This window comes from Bombina bombina, chromosome 2, assembly GCF_027579735.1.
Source record: "Bombina bombina isolate aBomBom1 chromosome 2, aBomBom1.pri, whole genome shotgun sequence".
NCBI lineage: Eukaryota > Metazoa > Chordata > Amphibia > Anura > Bombinatoridae > Bombina > Bombina bombina.
Genome location: NC_069500.1, coordinates 200,628,570 through 200,647,247, shown reverse-complemented (window position 1 = coordinate 200,647,247; position 18,678 = coordinate 200,628,570). Strand labels below are relative to the sequence as shown.

Genomic DNA, 18,678 nt, shown 5'->3' with positions numbered 1-18,678 from the left:
ATATGTTAGAGTATTTTATTATTGTGCTATTGCTTGTATATAACTGTTTTTCCTGTGCAAAAGGATTACACACAGCTCAAGAGCAGCAATGAATTGGTGGGAGCTAGCTGAACACATCTGGTTTTATATAGGTTAAGTACAAATCTTCAACAAAGAATGCTAAGATTACAAAGTAATTTTGATAAAAGAACTGAATTAAAATAATCTCTATCTGAATCATGCAAGTAGTCTCAGTATGTGCAGATTTCCCCCCCCCCCACATCATTTAAATCTATAGTTTTTACTATAATGTCCTGCGTAACATCAGAATAATAAATTTAGCTGAATGAGATATATATATATATATATATATATATATATATATATATATATATATATATATATATTCTTTTTAAATATATCTTAGTTTTGGCATTGTGTGAATAAAGTATTAAAAAAGGGGGTGTTCTGCTGGGAGAATGCAAGCTTTCTAAAGATTAACAAACAAGTTTCGTACAGCAAGACATAACAAACAATATAATTTTGTGTATAGAGATAAATTTACTCTTGCCTTGACTTCTGTGGTTTAATCAGCCTTGCAATATGATTTGTATGGTTAGGATGCAGAAATAATTTGCAAGGCTAAATGAAGCAGGTCTATGGAATGTTTGTCCTTATTGGTGGACGTTTATCTTAAGATTTAGTTTTTTTTTTTTAAATTTGTGTGTTTTTTTTTTTCTAGGTATCTTGATTACAACAATTGCATCAAAAGGAGAATTACAGAACTGGCCTGAACTTTTGCCAAAGCTATGTAGTTTATTGGATTCTGAGGATTACAATACTTGTGAAGTAAGTAAAATTATATTTCTCTTGTTAAGTGTATCCAGTCCACGGATCATCCATTACTTATGGGATATTCTCCTTCCCAACAGGAAGTTGCAAGAGGATCACCCACAGCAGAGCTGCTATATAGCTCCTCCCCTAACTGCCATATCCAGTCATTCTCTTGCAACCCTCAACAAAGATGGAGGTCGTAAGAGGAGAGTGGTGTTTTATACTTAGTTTATTTCTTCAATCAAAAGTTTGTTATTTTTAAATGGTACCGGAGTGTGCTGTTTATCTCAGGCAGTATTTAGAAGAAGAATCTGCCTGCATTTTCTATGATCTTAGCAGAAGTAACTAAGATCCATGGCTGTTCTCACATATTCTGAGGAGTGAGGTAACTTCAGAGAGGGAATGGCGTGCAGGCTTTCCTGCAATAAGGTATGTACAGTTAATATTTTTCTAGGGATGGAATTTGCTAGAAAATGCTGCTTATACCGGATTAATGTAAGTAAAGCCTTAAATGCAGTGATAGCTACTGGTATCGGGCTTATTAATAGAGATGCATACTCTTATAAAAATGTAATATAAAACGTTTGCTGGCATGTTGATCGTTTTTATATATGTTTGGTGACAAAACTTATTGGGGCCTAGTTTTTTTCCACATGGCTGGTTTGATTTCTGCCTAGAGACAGTTTCCTGAAGCTTTCCACTGTTGCAATATGAGTGGGAAGGGCCTATTTTAGTGCTTTTCTGTGCAGCTAAAAATACTGACAGAGACATTCAGCTTCCCCTCTGCATGATACAGGACATCTCTGAAGGGCTCAAAAGGCTTCAAAGTCGTGTTTGAGGAGGGTAACAATCACATTAGACTGTGGCTGTTGTTGTGACTGTTTAAAAAACGTTTTTGTCATTTATTATTCTGTTTTTGTTATTAAGGGGTTAATCATCCATTTGCAAGTGGGTGCAATGCTCTGCTGACTTGTTACATACACTGTAAAAATTTTGTTAGTGTAACTGCCTTTTTTCACTTATTTCAAATTTTGTCAATTTGTTTCTCTTAAAGGCACAGTAACGTTTTTTTATATTGCTTGTTAACTTGCTTTAAAGTGTTTTCCAAGCTTGCTAGTCTCATTGCTAGTCTGTACAAACATGTCTGAAACAGAGGATACTTGTTCATTTATGTTTAAAAGCCATGGTGGAGCCCCATAGGAGAATGTGTACTAAATGTATTGATTTCACCTTAAACAGTAAAGATCGGTATCTATAAAAGAATTGTCACCAGAGGGGTCTGTCGAGGGGGAAGTTATGCCGACTAACTCTCCCCACGTGTCGGACCCTTCGCCTCCCGCTCAAGGGACGCACGCTAATATGGCGCCAAGTACATCAGGGACGCCCATAGCGATTACTTTGCAGGACATGGCTGCAATCATGAATAATACCCTGTCAGAGGTATTATCCAGATTGCCTGAATTGAGAGGCAAGCGCGATAGCTCTGGGGTTAGACGAGATACAGAGCGTGTAGATGCTGTAAGAGCCATGTCTGATACTGCGTCACAATATGCAGAACCTGAGGACGGAAAGCTTCAGTCTGTGGGTGACGTCTCTGATTCGGGGAGACCTGATTCAGAGATTTCTAATTTTAAATTTAAGCTTGAGAACCTCCGTGTATTGCTTGGGGAGGTATTAGCTGCTCTGAATGACTGTGACACAATTGCAGTGCCAGAGAAATTATGTAGGCTGGATAAATACTATGCAGTGCCGGTGAGTACTGATGTTTTTCCAATACCTAAAAGGCTTACAGAAATTATTAGTAAGGAGTGGGATAGGCCCGGTGTGCCCTTTTCCCCACCTCCTATATTTAGAAAAATGTTTCCAATAGATGCCACTACACGGGACTTATGGCAGACTGTCCCTAAGGTGGAGGGAGCAGTTTCTACTTTAGCAAAGCGTACCACTATCCCGGTTGAGGACAGTTGTGCTTTTTCAGATCCAATGGATAAAAGTTAGAGGGTTACCTTAAGAAAATGTTTATTCAACAAGGTTTTATTTTACAGCCCCTTGCATGCATTGCACCTGTCACTGCTGCAGCGGCATTCTGGTTTGAGGCCCTGGAAGAGGCCATCCATACAGCTCCATTGACTGAAATTGTTGACAAGCTTAGAACTCTTAAGCTAGCTAACTCATTTGTTTCTGATGCCATTGTTCATTTGACTAAACTAACGGCTAAGAATTCCGGATTCGCCATCCAGACGCGTAGGGCGCTATGGCTCAAATCCTGGTCAGCTGATGTGACTTCAAAGTCTAAATTACTCAACATTCCTTTCAAGGGGCAGACCTTATTCAGCCTGGTTTGAAAGAAATTATTGCTGACATTACTGGAGGTAAGGGTCTTACCCTTCATCAGGTCAGGGCCAAATCAAAGGCCAAACCGTCTAATTTTCGTGCCTTTCGAAATTCCAAGGCAGGTGCAGCATCAACTTCCTCCGCTTCAAGACAAGAGGGAACTTTTGCTCAATCTAAGCAGGCCTGGAAACCTAACCAGTCCTGGAACAAAGGCAAGCAGGCCAGAAAGCCTGCTGCTGCCTCTAAGACAGCATGAAGGAACGGCCCCCTATCCGGCGACTGATCTAGTAGGGGGCAGACATTTTCTCTTCGCCCAGGCGTGGGCAAGAGATGTTCAGGATCCCTGGGCGTTGGAGATCATATCTCAGGGATATCTTCTGGACTTCAAAGCTTCCCCTCCACAAGGGAGATTTCATCTTTCAAGGTTATCTGCAAATCAGATAAAGAAAGAGTCATTCCTACGCTGTGTGCAAGACCTCCTAGTAATGGGAGTGATCCATCCACTTCCGCGGACGGAACAATGACAGGGTTTTTATTCAAATCTGTTTGTGGTTCCCAAAAAAGAGGGCACCTTCAGACCAATTTTGGATCTAAAGATCTTAAATTCCTCAGAGTTCCATCATTCAAAATGGAAACTATTCGGACCATCCTACCCATGATCCAAGAGGGTCAGTACATGACCACAGTGGACTTAAAGGATGCCTACCTTCACATACCGATTCACAAAGATCATCATCGGTTCCTAAGGTTTGCCTTTCTAGACAGGCATTACCAATTTGTAGCTCTTTCCTTCGGGTTGGCTACAGCCCCAAGAATCTTTACGAAGGTTCTGGGCTCACTTCTGGCGGTTCTAAGACCATGAGGCATAGCTGTGGCTCTGTATCTAGACGACATCCTGATACAGGCGTCAAGCTTTCAAATTGCCAAGTCTCATACAGAGATAGTTCTGGCATTTCTGAGATTGCAAGGGTGGAATGTGAACGAGGAAAAGAGTTCTCTATCCCCACTCACAAGAGTCTCCTTCTTAGGGACCCTTATAGATTCTGTAGAGATGAAAATTTACCTGACGGAGTCCAGGTTATCAAAGCTTCTAAATGCTTGCCGTATTCTTCATTCCATTCCGCGCCCTTCGGTGGCTCAGTGTATTGAGGTGATCGGCTTAATGGTAGCTGCAATGGACATAGTGCCATTTGCGCGCCTACATCTCAGACCGCTGCAATTATGCATGCTAAGTCAGTGGAATGGGGATTACACAGATTTGTCCCCTCTGCTAAATCTGGAACAAGAGACCAGAGATTCTCTTCTCTGGTGGTTGTCTCGGGTCCACCTGTCCGAGGGTATGACCTTTCGCAGACCAGATTGGACAATTGTAACAACAGATGCCAGCCTTCTAGGTTGGGGTGCAGTCTGGAACTCCCTGAAGGCACAGGGATCGTGGACTCAGGAGGAGAAACTCCTTCCGATAAATATTCTGGAGTTAAGAGCAATATTCAATGCTCTTCTGGCTTGGCCTCAGTTGGCAACACTGAGGTTCATCAGATTTCAGTCGGACAATATCACGACTGTGGCTTACATCAACCATCAAGGGGGAACCAGGAGTTCCCTAGCGATGTTAGAAGTCTCAAAAATAATTCGCTGGGCAGAGTACCACTCTTGCCACCTGTCAGCAATCCATATCCCAGGCGTGGAGAACTGGGAGGCGGATTTTCTAAGTCGTCAGACTTTTCACCCGGGGGAGTGGGAACTCCATCCGGAGGTGTTTGCTCAACTGGTCCATCGTTGGGGCAAACCAGAGTTGGATATCATGGCGTCTCGTCTGAACGCCAAGCTTCCTTGTTACGGATCCAGGTCCAGGGACCCAGAAGCGACGCTGATAGATGCTCTAGCAGCGCCTTGGTTCTTCAACCTGGCTTATGTGCTTCCACGGTTTCCTCTGCTCCCTCGACTGATTGCCAAAATCAAACAGGAGAGAGTATCGGTGATTCTAATAGCGCCTGCGTGGCCACGCAGGACCTGGTATGCAGACCTAGTGGACATGTCATCCTTTCCACCATGGACTCTGCCTCTAAGACAGGACCTTCTTATACAAGGTCCTTTCAATCATCCAAATCTAATTTCTCTGAGACTGACTGCATGGAGATTGAACGCTTGATTCTATCAAAGCGTGGCTTCTCAGTCAGTCATTGATACCTTAATACAGGCACGAAAGCCTGTTACCAGGAAAATCTATCACAAGATATGGCGTACATATCTTTACTGGTGTGAATCCAAGAATTACTCATGGAGTAAGGTTAGGATTCCTAGGATATTGTCCTTTCTCCAAGAGGATTATCAGCTAGTTCCTTAAAGGGACAGATTTCTGCTCTGTCTAGTCTTTTGCACAAGCGTCTGGCAGAAGTTCCAGATGTCCAGGCATTTTGTCAGGCTTTGGTTAGAATTAAGCCTGTGTTTAAACCTGTTGCTCCCCCATGGAGCTTAAACTTGGTTCTTAAAGTTCTTCAAGGAGTTCCGTTTGAACCCCTTCATTCCATTGATATTAAACTTTTATCTTGGAAAGTTCTGTTTTTGATGGCTATTTCCTCGGCTCGGAGAGTCTGAGCTATCTGCCTTACAATGTGATTCTCCTTATCTGATTTTTCATGCAGATAAGGTAGTTCTGCGTACCAAACCTGGGTTTTTACCTAAGGTGGTTTCTAACAAGAATATCAATCAAGAGATTGTTGTTCCATCATTGTGTCCTAATACTTCTTCAAAGAAGGAACGTCTTTTACATAATCTGGACGTAGTCCGTGCCTTGAAGTTTTACTTACAAGCTACTAAAGATTTCTCTTGTTAAGTGTATCCAGTCCACGGATCATCCATTACTTGTGGGATATTCTCCTTCCCAACAGGAAGTTGCAAGAGGATCACCCACAGCAGAGCTGCTATATAGCTCCTCCCCTAACTGTCATACCCAGTCATTCTCTTGCAAGCCTCAACGAAGATGGAGGTCGTAAGAGGACTGTGGTGTTTTATACTTAGTTTATTTCTTCAATCAAAAGTTTGTTATTTTTAAATGGTGCCGGAGTGTACTGTTTATCTCAGGCAGTATTTAGAAGAAGAATCTGCCTGCGTTTTCTATGATCTTAGCAGAAGTAACTAAGATCCATGGCTGTTCTCACATATTCTGAGGAGTGAGGTAACTTCAGAGAGGGAATGGCGTGCAGGTTTTCCTGCAATAAGATATGTGCAGTTAATATTTTTCTAGGGATGGAATTTGCTAGAAAATGCTGCTGATACCGTACTAATGTAAGTAAAGCCTTAAATGCAGTGATAGCGACTGGTATCAGGCTTATTAATAGAGAGACATACTCTGATAAAAATGTAATATAAAACGTTTGCTGGCATGTTTAATCGTTTTTTTATATGTATTTGGTGATAAAACTTATTGGGGCCTAGTTTTTTTCCACATGGCTGGCTTGAATTTTGCCTAGTAACAGTTTCCTTAGGCTTTCCACTGTTGCAATATGAGTGGGAAGGGCCTATTTTAGTGCTTTTCTGTGCAGCTAACAGACATCCAGATTCTTCCTGCATGATCCAGGACATCTCTGGAGGGCTCAAAAGGCTTCAAAGTCGTTTTTGAGGAAGGTAAAAAGCCACAGTAGAGCTGTGGCAGTTGTTGTGACTGTTTGAAAAAAAAACCAAAAAAAAAAAACGTTTTTGTCTTTTATTATTCAGGTTTGGGTATTAAGGGGTTAATCATCCATTTGCAAGTGGGTGCAATGCTCTGCTAACTTGTTACATACACTGTAAAAATTTCGTTAGTGTAACTGCCTTTTTTCACTGTTATTTCAAATTTTTGACAAAATTTGTGTTTCTTAAAGGTGCAGTAACGTTTTTTATATTGCTTGTAAACTTGCTTTAAAGTGTTTTCCAAGCTTGCTAGTCTCATTGCTAGTCTGTTTAAACATGTCTGACACAGAGGAACCTACTTGTTCATTATGTTTCAAAGCCATGGTGGAGCCCCATAGGAGAATGTGTACTAAATGTATTGATTTCACCTTAAACAGTAAAGATCAGTCTTTAACTATAAAAGAAATATCACCAGAAGATTCTGACGAGGGGGAAGTTATGCCGACTAACTCTCCCCACGTGTCAGGCCCTTCGCCTCCCGCTCAGGGGATGCACGCTAATATGGCGCCAATTACATCAGGGACGCCCATAGCGATTACTTTGCAGGACATGGCTGCAATCATGAATAATACCCTGTCAGAGGTATTATCCAGGTTGCCTGAATTAAGAGGCAAGCGCGATTGCTCTGGGGTTAGGAGAAATACAGAGCGCGCAGATGCTGTAAGGGCCATGTCTGATACTGCGTCACAATATGCAGATCATGAGGACGGAGAACTTCAGTCTGTGGGTGACATCTCTGATTCGGGGAAACCTGATTCAGAGATTTCTAATTTTAAATTTAAGCTTGAGAACCTCAGTGTGTTGCTTGGGGAGGTATTAGCTGCTCTGAATGACTGTAACACAGTTGCAGTACCAGAGAAATTGTGTAGGCTGGATAAATACTATGCGGTACCGGTGTGTACTGACGTTTTTCCTATACCTAAAAGGCTTACAGAAATTATTAGCAAGGAGTGGGATAGACCGGGTGTGCCTTTTTCCCCACCTCCTATATTTATAAAAATGTTTCCAATAGACGCCACTACACGGGACTTATGGCAGACGGTCCCTAAGGTGGAGGGAGCAGTTTATACTTTAGTAAAGCGTACTACTATCCCGGTTGAGGACAGTTGTGCTTTTTCAGATCCAATGGATAAAAAATTGGAGGGTTACCTTAAGAAAATGTTTATTCAACAAGGTTTTATTTTACAGCCCCTTGCATGCATTGCGCCTGTCACGGCCGCGGCGGCATTCTGGTTTGAGGCCCTGGAAGAGGCCATCCATACAGCTCCATTGACTGAAATTATTGACAAGCTTAGAACACTTAAGCTAGCTAACTCATTTGTTTCTGATGCCATTGTTCATTTGATTAAACTAACGGCTAAGAATTCCGGATTCGCCATCCAAGCGCGTAGGGCGCTATGGCTTAAATCCTGATCAGCTGACGTGACTTTGAAATCTAAATTACTCAACATTCCTTTCAAGGGGCAAACCTTATTCGGGCCTGGTTTGAAGGAAATTATTGCTGACATTACTGGAGGTAAGGGTCACACCCTTCCTCAGGACAGGGCCAAAGCAAAGGCCAAACAGTCTAATTTTCGTGCCTTTCGAAATTTCAAGGCAGGTGCAGCATCAACTTCCTCCGCTTCAAGACAAGAGGGAACTTTTGCTCAATCTAAGCAGGCCTGGAAACCTAACCAGTCCTGGAACAAAGGCAAGCAGGCCAGAAAGCCTGCTGCTGCCTCTAAGACAGCATGAAGGAACGGCCCCCCTATCCGGTGACGGATCTAGTAGGGGGCAGACTTTCTCTCTTCGCCCAGGCATGGGCAAGAGATGTTCAGGATCCCTGGGGGTTGGAGATCATATCTCAGGGATATCTTCTGGACTTCAAAGCTTCCCCTCCACAAGGGAGATTTCATCTTTCAAGGCTATCTGCAAATCAGATAAAGAAAGAGGCATTCCTACGCTGTGTGCAAGACCTAGTTATGGGAGTGATCCATCCAGTTCCGCGGACGGAACAAGGACAGGGTTTTTATTCGAATATGTTTGTGGTTCCCAAAAAAGAGGGAACCTTCAGACCAATTTTGGATCTAAAGATCTTAAACAAATTCCTCAGAGTTCCATCTTTCAAAATGGAAACTATTCGGACCATCCTACCCATGATCCAAGAAGGTCAGTACATGACCACAGTGGACTTAAAGGATGCCTACCTTCACATACCGATTCACAAATATCATCATCGGTTTCTAAGGTTTGCCTTTCTAGACGGGCATTACCAATTTGTAGCTCTTCCCTTCGGGTTAGCTACAGCCCCGAGAATCTTTACAAAGGTTCTGGGCTCACTTCTGGCGGTTCTAAGACCGCGAGGCATATCGGTGGCTCCGTATCTAGACGACATCCTGATACAGGCGTCAAGCTTTCAAGTTGCCAAGTCTCATACAGAGATAGTTCTGGCATTTCTGAGGTCGCACGGGTGCAATGTGAACGAGGAAAAGAGTTCTCTATCCCCACTCACAAGAGTCTCCTTCTTAGGGACTCTTATAGATTCTGTAGAAATGAAAATTTACCTGACGGAGTCCAGGTTATCAAAACTTCTAAATGCTTGCCGTGTTCACTGCATTCCGCGCCCTTCGGTAGTTCAGTGTATGGAGGTAATCGGCTTAATGGTAGCGGCAATGGACATAGTGCCATTTGCGCGCCTTCATCTCAGACTGCTGCAATTATGCATGCTGAGTCAGTGGAATGGGGATTACACAGATTTGGCCCCTCTGCTAAATCTGGATCAAGAGACCAGAGATTCTCTTCTCTGGTGGTTGTCTCGGGTACACCTGTCCAAGGGTATGACCTTTCGCAGGCCAGATTGGACAATTGTAACAACAGATGCCAGCCTTCTAGGTTGGGGTGCAGTCTGGAATTCCCTGAAGGCACAAGTATCGTGGACTCAGGAGGAGAAACTCCTTCCAATAAATATTCTGGAGTTAAGAGCGATATTCAATGCTCTTCTGGCTTGGCCTCAGTTAGCAACACTGAGGTTCATCAGATTTCAGTCGGACAACTTCACGACTGTGGCTTACATCAACCATCAAGGGGGAACCAGGAGTTCCCTAGCGATGTTAGAAGTCTCAAAAATAATTCGCTGGGCAGAGTGTCACTCTTGCCACCTGTCAGCAATCCATATCCCAGGCGTGGAGAACTGGGAGGTGGATTTTCTAAGTCGTCAGACTTTCCATCCGGGGGACTGGGAACTCCATCCGGAGGCGTTTGCTCAGTTGATTCATCGTTGGGGCAAACCAGAGTTGGATATCATGGCGTCTCGCCAGAATGCCAAGCTTCCTTGTTACGGATCCAGGTCCACGGACCCAGAAGCGACGCTGATAGATGCTCTAGCAGCGCCTTTTTTCTTCAACCTGGCTTATGTGTTTCCACCGTTTCCTCTGCTCCCTCGACTGATTGCCAAAATCAAACAGGAGAGAGCATCGGTGATTCTGATAGCACCTGCGTGGCCACGCAGGACTTGGTATGCAGACCTAGTGGACATGTCATCCTTTCCACCATGGACTCTGCCTCTAAGACAGGACCTTCTGATACAAGGTCCTTTCAATCATTCAAATCTAATTTCTCTGAGACTGACTTCATGGAGATTGAACGCTTGATTCTATCAAAGCGTGGCTTCTCCGAGTCAGTCATTGATACTTTAATACAGGCACGAAAGCCTGTTACCAGGAAAATCTACCACAAGATATTGAGTAAATATCTTTATTGGTGTGAATCCAAGAATTACTCATGGAGTAAGGTTAGGATTCCTAGAATATTGTCTTTTCTTTCATGTAATTAGCAAGAGTCCATGAGCTAGTGACGTATGGGATATACATTCCTACCAGGAGAGGCAAAGTTTCCCAAACCTTAAAATGCCTATAAATACACCCCTCACCACACCCACAATTCAGTTTTACCAACTTTGCCTCCTATGGAGGTGGTGAAGTAAGTTTGTGCTAGATTCTACGTTGATATGCGCTCCGCAGCAGGTTGGAGCCCGGTTTTCCTCTCAGCGTGCAGTGAATGTCAGAGGGATGTGAGGAGAGTATTGCTAATTTTTAATGCAGTGATCTCCTTCTACGGGGTCTATTTCATAGGTTCTCTGTTATCGGTTGTAGAGATTCATCTCTTACCTCCCTTTTCAGATCGACGATATACTCATATATATATATATATATATATATATATATATATATATATATATATATATATATATATATATATATATATATATATATATATATATATATATATATATATATATATATATATATATATTACCTCTGCTGATTTTCGTTTCAGTACTGGTTTGGCTTTCTACAAACATGTAGATGAGTGTCCTGGGGTAAGTAAATCTTATTTTCTGTGACACTCTAAGCTATGGTTGGGCACTTTGTTTATAAAGTTCTAAATATATGTATTCAAACATTTATTTGCCTTGACTCAGGATGTTCAACATTCCTTATTTTCAGACAGTCAGTTTCATATTTGGGATAATGCACTTGAATCAATTATTTTTCTTACCTTAAAAATGTGACTTTTTTTCCCTGTGGGCTGTTAGGCTCGCGGGGGCTGAAAATGCTTCATTTTATTGCGTCATTCTTGGCGCGGACTTTTTTGGCGCAAAAAAATCTTTTCTGTTTCATCATTTTTGACGTTCTTTTGCGCCAAAAATGTCTTCGTTCCGGACGTGGCGTCATTTTTGGCGCCAAAAAAGCATTTAGGTGCCAAATAATGTGGGCGTCTTATTTGGCGCTAAAAAATATGGGCGTCTCTTTTGTCTCCACATTATTTAAGTCTCATTTTTTCTTTGCTCCTGGTTGCTAGAAGCTTGTTCATTGGCATTTTTTCCCATTCCTGAAACTGTCATTTAAGGAATTTGATCAATTTTGCTTTATATGTTGTTTTTTCTCTTACATATTGCAAGATGTCTCACGTTGCATCTGAGTCAGAAGATACTTCAGGAAAATCGTTGTCTGGTGCTGGAACTACCAAAGCTAAGTGTATCTGCTGTAAACTTTTGGTAGCTATTCCTCCAGCTGTTGTTTGTATTAATTGTCATGACAAACTTGTTAATGCAGATAATATTTCCTTTAGTAATGTACCATTACCTGTTGCAGTTCCATCAACATCTAATGTTCAGAATGTTCCTGATAACATAAGAGATTTTGTTTCTGAATCCATCAAGAAGGCTATGTCTGTTATTCCTCCTTCTAGTAAACATAAAAAATTCTTTTAAAACTTCTCTTTATACAGATGAATTTTTAAATGAACATCATCATTCTGATTCTGATGACTCTTCTGGTTCAGAGGATTCTGTCTCAGAGATTGATGCTGATAAATCTTCATATTTATTTAAAATGGAATTTATTCGTTCTTTACTTAAAGAAGTACTAATTGCTTTAGAAATTGAGGATTCTGTCCTCTTGATACTAATTCTAAACGTTTAGATAAGGTCTTTAAATCTCCTGTGGTTATTCCAGAAGTTTTTCCTGTTCCTAGTGCTATTTCTGAAGTAACTTCCAGAGAATGGGATAAATTGGGTAATTCATTTACTCCTTCTAAACGTTTTAAGCAATTATATCCTGTGCCGTCTGACAGATTAGAATTTTGGGACAAAATCCCTAAGGTTGATGGGGCTATTTCTACCCTTGCTAAACGTACTACTATTCCTACGTCAGATGGTACTTCCTTTAAGGATCCTTTTCCTGGCATTCTTTTAGAATTCCGAGAATTTTACAGTTTCTTCAGGATGGTTTAGATAAAGGTTTATCCGCAAGTTCTTTGAAAGGACAAATCTCTGCTCTTTCTGTTCTTTTTCACAGAAAGATTGCTAATCTTCCTGATATTCATTGTTTTGTACAAGCTTTGGTTCGTATAAAACCTGTCATTAAGTAATTTTCTCCTCCTTGGAGTTTGAATTTGGTTCTGGGGGCTCTTCAAACTCCTCCTTTTGAACCCATGCATTCATTGGACATTAAATTACTTTCTTGGAAAGTTTTGTTCCTTTTGGCGATCTCTTCTGCCAGAAGAGTCTCTGAATTATCTGCTCTTTCTTGTGAGTCTCCTTTTCTGATTTTTCATCAGGATAAGGCGGTGTTGCGAACTTCTTTTGAATTTTTACCCAAGGTTGTGAATTCCAACAACATTAGTAGAGAAATTGTGGTTCCCTCATTATGTCCTAATCCTAAGAATTCTAAGGAGAAATCGTTGCATTCTTTGGATGTTGTTAGAGCTTTGAAATATTATGTTGAAGCTACTAAGTCTTTCCGAAAGACTTCTAGTCTATTTGTTATCTTTTCCGGTTCTAGAAAAGGCCAGAAAGCTTCTGCCGTTTCTTTGGCATCTTGGTTGAAATCTTTAATTCATCATGCCTATGTCGAGTCGGGTAAAACTCCGCCTCAAAGGATTACAGCTCATTCTACTAGGTCAGTTTCTACTTCCTGGGCGTTTAGGAATGAAGCTTCGGTTGATCAGATTTGCAAAGCAGCAACTTGGTCCTCTTTGCATACTTTTACTAAATTCTACCATTTTTATGTATTTTCTTGTTCTGAAGCAGTTTTTGGTAGAAAAGTACTTCAGGCAGCGGTTTCAGTTTGAATCTTCTGTTTATGTTTTTCATTAAACTTTATTTTGGGTGTGGATTATTTTCAGCAGGAATTGGCTGTCTTTATTTTATCCCTCCCTCTCTAGTGACTTTTGCGTGGAAAGATCCACATCTTGGGTAGTCATTATCCCATACGTCACTAGCTCATGGACTCTTGCTAATTACATGAAAGAAAACATAATTTATGTAAGAACTTACCTGATAAATTCATTTCTTTCATATTAGCAAGAGTCCATGAGGCCCGCCCTTTTTTGTGGTGGTTATGATTTTTTTGTATAAAGCACAATTATTCCAATTCCTTATTTTATATGCTTTCGCACTTTTTTCTTATCACCCCACTTCTTGGCTATTCGTTAAACTGAATTGTGGGTGTGGTGAGGGGTGTATTTATAGGCATTTTAAGGTTTGGGAAACTTTGCCCCTCCTGGTAGGAATGTATATCCCATACGTCACTAGCTCATGGACTCTTTCTAATATGAAAGAAATGAATTTATCAGGTAAGTTCTTACATAAATTATGTTTTCTCCAAGAGGGCTTGGACAAAGGATTATCAGCTAGTTCCTTAAAGGGACAGATTTCTGCTCTGTCTATTCTTTTGCACAAGCGTCTGGCAGAGGTTCCAGACGTCCAGGCATTTCTCCTGTTAAGTGTGGTCAGTCCACGGGTCATCCTTACTTCTGGGATATTATCTCCTCCCCTACAGGAAGTGCAAGAGGATTCACCCAGCAGAGCTGCTATATAGCTCCTCCCCTCTTCGTCACCCCCAGTCATTCTCTTGCACCCAACAAATAGATAGGACGTGTGAGAGGACTGTGGTGATTTTAATTAGTTTATTACCTTCAATCAAAAGTTTGTTATTTTATAATATCACCGGAGTGTGTTATTCATTCTCTGGTAGAATTTGAAGAAGAATCTACCTGAGTTTTTCTATGATTTTAGCCGGAGTAGTTAAGATCATATTGCTGTTTCTCGACCATCTGAGGAGAGGTAAACTTCAGATCAGGGGACAGTGGGCAGATTAATCTGCAAAGAGGTATGTAGCAGTTTATATATTTTCTGACATGGAATTGATGAGAAAATCCTGCCATACCGTTATAATGTAAACTCAGCCTTAAATACAGTAGATGTATCTGGTATCAGGCTGTCATGTATGTATATTTTACACTTCAGTATTCTGGGGAATGGTACTTCACTGGATTTATACTGTATGCATAGACTTAACCTAATTTGCAGGGACTTGCAATAGGGTTTTAAATAACAATTAATTTATTGAGGTTAAACTTTTTTTGCTGGCATGTAAAATCGTTTATTTCTCTGAGGTACTGGGTGAAAAAATGTTTAAACAGTTTACTGATCTCTCTCACTGTTATGTGTGAGGGGGAGGGGCCATTTTTGGCGCTTTTACTACGCATCAAAAAACTCAGTCAGAGGTTCATTTTCTTCCTGCATGATCCGGTTCATCTCTACAGAACTCAGGGATCTTCAAAGCTTGTTTTCAGGGAGGTAATCATTCACAGCAGAGCTGTGAAGATTGTAGTTGACTGTGATAAAAAACGTTTATTTGTGTATTTTTTCTGCTGTCAGGGTTAGTTATCCTTTGCTAATGGGAACAATCCTTTGCTAAAATTGTATATTTCTTACAAAGATTTGATGCTATAATTTATTTATTTCAACTGTCATAATTTTTTCTGTGCTTCTTATAGGCACAGTTCGTTTTCATATTATTGTAAATTACTTGAAAAAGCATTTCCAAGTTGCTAGTTAATTGCTAGTGTGTTAAACATGTCTGATTCAGAGGAAGATACATGTGCTATATGTGCTAATGCCAAAGTGGAGCCCAATAGAAATTTATGTACTAACTGTATTGATGCTACTTTAAATAAAAGTCAATCTGTACAAATTGAACATATTTCACCAGACAACGACACAAACTTAAAGCCCTTAAGTTAGCTAACTCATTTATTTCAGATGCCGTAGTACATTTAACTAAGCTTACGGCTAAGAATTCCGGATTCGCCATTCAGGCACGCAGAGCACTGTGGCTAAAATCCTGGTCAGCTGATGTTACTTCTAAATCTAAATTGCTTAATATACCTTTCAAAGGGCAGACCTTATTCGGGCCCGGGTTGAAAGAGATTATCGCTGACATTACAGGAGGTAAAGGCCATGCCCTGCCTCAGGACAAAGCCAAAGCTAAGGCTAGACAGTCTAATTTTCGTTCCTTTCGTAATTTCAAAGCAGGAGCAGCATCAACTTCCTCTGCACCAAAACAGGAAGGAGCTGTTGCTCGCTACAGACAAGGCTGGAAACCTAACCAGTCCTGAAACAAGGGCAAGCAGGCCAGGAAACCTGCTGCTGCCCCTAAGACAGCATGAATCGAGGGCCCCCGATCCGGGACCGGATCTAGTGGGGGGAAGACTTTCTCTCTTCGCCCAGGCTTGGGCAAGAGATATTCAGGATCCCTGGGCGTTAGAGATCATATCTCAGGGATACCTTCTGGACTTCAAATCCTCTCCCCCAAGAGGGAGATTTCATCTGTCAAGGTTGTCAACAAACCAAACAAAGAAGGAATCGTTTCTACACTGCGTACAAGATCTTTTATTAATGGGAGTGATCCTTACCTTCACATACCGATTCACAGAAATCATTACCGGTATCTAAGGTTTGCCTTTCTAGACAGGCATTACCAGTTTGTAGCTCTTCCATTCGGATTGGCTACGGCTCCAAGAATCTTCACAAAGGTTCTGGGTACTCTTCTGGCGGTACTAAGACCGCGAGGAATTTCGGTAGCTCCGTACCTAGACGACATTCTGATACAAGCTTCAAGCTTTCAAACTGCCAAGTCTCATACAGAGTTAGTACTGGCATTTCTAAGGTCGCATGGATGGAAGGTGAACGAAAAGAAGAGTTCTCTCTTTCCACTGACAAGAGTTCCCTTCTTGGGGACTCTGATAGATTCTGTAGAAATGAAGATTTATCTGACAGAAGACAGGTTAACAAAGCTTCAAAATGCATGCCGTGTCCTTCATTCCATTCAACACCCGTCAGTAGCTCAATGCATGGAGGTGATCGGATTAATGGTAGCGGCAATGGACATAGTCCCCTTTGCACGTCTACATCTCAGACCGCTGCAATTGTGCATGCTAAGTCAGTGGAATGGGGATTACTCAGATTTGTCCCCAACTCTGAATCTGAATCAAGAGACCAGAAATTCTCTTCTATGGTGGCTTTCTCGGCCACATCTGTCCAGGGGGATGCCATTCAGCAGGCCAGACTGGACAATTGTAACAGACGCCAGCCTACTAGGTTGGGGCGCTGTCTGGAATTCTCTGAAGGCTCAGGGACTATGGAATCAGGAGGAGAGTCTCCTTCCAATAAACATTCTGGAATTGAGAGCAGTTCTCAATGCCCTTCTGGCTTGGCCCCAGTTAACAACTCGGGGGTTCATCAGGTTTCAGTCGGACAACATCACGACTGTAGCTTACATCAACCATCAGGGAGGGACAAGAAGCTCCCTAGCAATGATGGAAGTATCAAAGATAATTCGCTGGGCAGAGTCTCACTCTTGCCACCTGTCTGCAATCCACATCCCGGGAGTGGAGAACTGGGAAGCGGATTTCTTAAGTCGTCAGACTTTTCATCCGGGGGAGTGGGAACTTCATCCGGAGGTCTTTGCCCAAATACTTCGACGTTGGGGCAAACCAGAGATAGATCTCATGGCGTCTCGTCAGAACGCCAAGCTTCCTCGCTACGGGTCCAGATCCAGGGATCCGGGAGCGGTTCTGATAGATGCTCTGACAGCACCTTGGACCTTCAAGATGGCTTATGTGTTTCCACCCTTCCCGATGCTTCCTCGATTGATTGCCAGAATCAAACAGGAGAGAGCATCAGTGATTCTAATAGCACCTGCATGGCCACGCAGGACTTGGTATGCAGATCTAGTGGACATGTCGTCCTGTCCGCCTTGGTCTCTCCCTCTGAAACAGGACCTTCTGATCCAGGGTCCATTCAAACATCAAAATCTAACTTCTCTGAAGCTGACTGCTTGGAGATTGAACGCTTGATTTTATCAAAACGTGGGTTTTCTGAGCCAGTTATTGATACCTTAATACAGGCTAGGAAGCCTGTTACCAGAAGGATTTACCATAAAATATGGCGTAAATACTTATATTGGTGCGAATCCAAGAGTTACTCATGGAGTAAGGTTAGGATCCCAAGGATATTGTCTTTTCTACAAGAAGGTTTAGAAAAGGGTTTATCCGCTAGTTCCTTAAAGGGACAGATTTCAGCTCTGTCCATTCTTTTACACAAACGTCTGTCAGAAGTCCCGGATGTTCAAGCTTTTTGTCAGGCTTTAGCTAGGATCAAGCCTGTGTTTAAAACTGTTGCTCCGCCATGGAGTTTGAACTTAGTTCTTAATGTTTTACAGGGTGTTCCGTTTGAACCCCTTCATTCCATTGATATCAAGTTGTTATCTTGGAAAGTTCTGTTTTTAATGGCTATTTCCTCGGCTCGTAGAGTCTCTGAGTTATCTGCCTTACATTGTGATTCTCCTTATCTGATTTTTCATTCAGACAAGGTAGTTCTGCGTACTAAACCTGGGTTCCTACCTAAGGTGGTCACTAACAGGAATATCAATCAAGAGATTGTTGTTCCATCTTTGTGTCCTAATCCTTCCTCGAAGAAGGAACGTCTGCTACACAATTTAGATGTAGTCCGTGCCCTGAAATTTTATCTACAGGCAACTAAGGATTTTCGTCAAACGTCTTCCCTGTTTGTCGTTTATTCTGGCCAGAGGAGAGGTCAAAAAGCTTCGGCTACCTCTCTCTCTCTTTTTGGCTTCGTAGCATAATACGATTAGCCTATGAGACTGCTGGACAGCAGCCTCCTGAAAGAATTACAGCTCATTCTACTAGAGCTGTGGCTTCAACTTGGGCCTTTAAGAATGAGGCTTCTGTTGAACAGATTTGCAAGGCTGCAACTTGGTCTTCTCTTCATACTTTTTCCAAATTTTACAAATTTGACACGTTTGCTTCTTCGGAGGCTGTTTTTGGGAGAAAGGTTCTTCAGGCAGGGGTTCCCTCCGTATAAAGAGCCTGCCTGTCCCTCCCGTCATCCGTGTACTTTTGCTTTGGTATTGGTATCCCAGAAGTAAGGATGACCCGTGGACTGACCACAATTAACAGGAGAAAACAAAATTTATGCTTACCTGATAAATTCATTTCTCCTGTAGTGTGGTC

At 41.9% G+C, this 18,678-nt stretch overlaps 1 protein-coding gene across 1 annotated transcript in view; it reads left to right on the top strand.

Annotated features, from left to right (window-relative positions):
• TNPO1 (transportin 1) overlaps window positions 1–18,678 on the top strand; it is a 949,742-nt gene that overhangs the window by 24,200 nt on the left and 906,864 nt on the right. The window contains exon 4 of the mRNA XM_053699707.1: window positions 722–828. Coding sequence (XP_053555682.1) covers window positions 722–828 — 107 coding nt within the window. The remainder of the gene's footprint in view (window positions 1–721; window positions 829–18,678) is intronic.